This window comes from Nestor notabilis, unplaced genomic scaffold, assembly GCF_000696875.1.
Source record: "Nestor notabilis isolate BGI_N333 unplaced genomic scaffold, ASM69687v1 scaffold25503, whole genome shotgun sequence".
NCBI lineage: Eukaryota > Metazoa > Chordata > Aves > Psittaciformes > Psittacidae > Nestor > Nestor notabilis.
In genome coordinates this window covers 8,828-11,203 of record NW_009922745.1, presented here as the reverse complement: position 1 = coordinate 11,203, position 2,376 = coordinate 8,828, and the positions used below count along the sequence as shown (strand labels likewise).

The window sequence follows — 2,376 nt, the reverse complement described above, 5'->3', positions numbered from 1 at the left end:
ATCCTAGAGGAAGCTATTTTATGACTAAGAAAAAAAGCAACTGCAATCATAAATTTTACAGAGGCAGAGTCACTTTACTTATTGTTTTGTCTTCCTAAGCATAATCTGGCAGCAAAGGCTGGAAGCACTGTATTGACGGCGACAAGAAGACTACAGCTGAAACTAGAATGCTAGAAAATTTGGATTTCTCTGAGATAAATTGGAATCAGGACTGGAAAGGCCAGACAGCTTGAGACCACATGTTGTTTGAAGCAAAGCAAAAATTATCTCTGACCTATGGGAAAACTACAGCTACTGATGCAATGTTTACAAAAACCCAGTTATTTCTAGTGAATTTTCCAAGTGTATGGGGAATGTTGAAGGAAATATAGTACATTTATAATACTTTTACACCAGCTTTTTCTCTTTAGAATGTAATATTGAAATTCACTTGTCAAAGCATGTAAAATGATTTAATATTTGTCTTGATAAAAATCAAATCGGTCTCATTTTTTGTTTACTTTCTTTCGCCTTTGGATCTTGAGTGGCTGCAATATTGTGATTGTAAAAATAAAATACAAGCATTTAGCTTGTATTTAGCTTCTTATATCACTTAAAAAGCCCAAGCTTACTGTGATATCAAATGCAGTTTCATCTTCCAGTGCAGACTGTATTCTATCTCTAGAAATAAAAATGCAAAAAGTTAATAAAGCTGAGGAACTTCAGCAGAATGCATGATAACGCACTTAAAAACACCTTTACAAAAACGTTCTTTTAAAACAATACCTGAAGTTGCGAAGGCAGTAACAGGCCCCTTTACAACTTTCATGCTTGTAAGTAGATAATAAATAGACATATATACCAGCACCAAGTTCCATAAACAGATTAACAGGTACTTAATTGCTTCATTCCATATTTTTAGATCCATTAAAAAATATATCCAAGAAGGTCAGCTCCGTGCAGAAATATAACGTGCTTTTCAAAGGACTTACCTGTAAAGTGAGGACAACAGTCTCCAAGTCACCATCTCCTGCTTGAGAAGCCACAAGACACTGGCAGTTTTTGAAAACTTTTGCTGTCCCGGAGCTGCCCGATAAACTATTTTCCCCAGTATGTTCACCTGAGGTAAATAAATGTAAATAGATAATACCACTTACATCGATAATAACATTTACATTAACACAGTAACATTGTCCAGCCGTCACAGCAATCTTTTCATTATCCTGAATGCTTTCAAACAACCACGTTTGTGATTACCATCTCTTCAAAACAGGCAGATGATGCTCCACACCAGAAATTTCCTTAATTATTAATAAAAATAATATTACCACAGCCTAGAAGCCAGAAACCAAGAGAGTAGCTTTGTTTTGCAAAGCACTGTACAAAGCCAAGATAAAAATAGCTTGTGCTGATCAACTGAAAAGCACCAAAAGACTGGGAGGTAGGGGGGGGAGGGGAAGAAAAGAAAACAAAAAAAAAAAAACAAACCAGGAAAAAAACCCCAAACAAACCATCAACAAAAAAATCCCAAACAAAAAAGAAACCATCAAAATTCCCAACTTTTTTTCCATATACAGCAATATCAAACATAAGGTCAGCCCTACTGGTCTTTGCAACTGCACTTATCAGTGCCTGACAGATACCCTTTCCCTTCTAGCTCTGTTAAATAAGAAAACCTGAACTTTTGGTTAACCTCGTAATTTACAGTATCACCAAAAAGAAATTCTATTATCTTTTCCTTTATTTCTCATGAAGAAAACTCCCAGAGCTCCTACTACTTTTGAGAACAACCTCAAATTCCTACATTTGAGGAGTACCCCATCTGTCAGGTACCAATTTATTCATCAATTTTCAAGTGAGACGTGAACAACAGATTTGGAGAAAAGAATGAGATGTGCCATCATGATGCAAGAGATGAACACGATCTTCTGTTCCCTTCTATTACCTCCCAGAATATATTAAAAGAGTTCATGGCTGCCAGAAGCCACTGAGCTGATCCCAAGGTACAGCTGAGAGGCAGAACGAATGCTCAAGGTTCTCCCTCCACTCCCATCCCAAGCCCTGTCAGCAACATGGAAGCCAATCCTTAGAGCAGCATCCTCCACTTTACTCTTGTAGGTCTATAGCAACACACAATCAACTCCCCCCAAATTCCACATGGCTTAAAACAACCACTCTCTATTCCACAATCTTGTAGATAGTATCCATATTCTCAAACAGGAGGAATGGAAGATAGTTCCATTTCAGCTCAGAAGTTCCATCATCTCACAAAATAATCAAGTCCACATTTATTTTCCTCCTCTTGTCTGCTTCCCACTTGGGAACACAGTTGTGATACAGAGCTTCTTAAAGATCTCAGCATCCTCCAACTCGGCCCCAACAACAATTTGCACAAAA

General features: G+C 37.4%; 1 protein-coding gene across 1 annotated transcript in view; it reads right to left on the bottom strand.

The window, feature by feature from the left end:
- NUP107 (nucleoporin 107kDa) overlaps positions 1–2,376 on the bottom strand; it is a 28,879-nt gene that overhangs the window by 18,375 nt on the left and 8,128 nt on the right. The window contains exons 6-7 of the mRNA XM_010011790.1: positions 972–1,099; positions 612–660 (exon numbers count right to left, since the gene is read on the bottom strand). Of these exons, the coding sequence (XP_010010092.1) occupies positions 612–660; positions 972–1,099 (177 nt within the window). The remainder of the gene's footprint in view (positions 1–611; positions 661–971; positions 1,100–2,376) is intronic.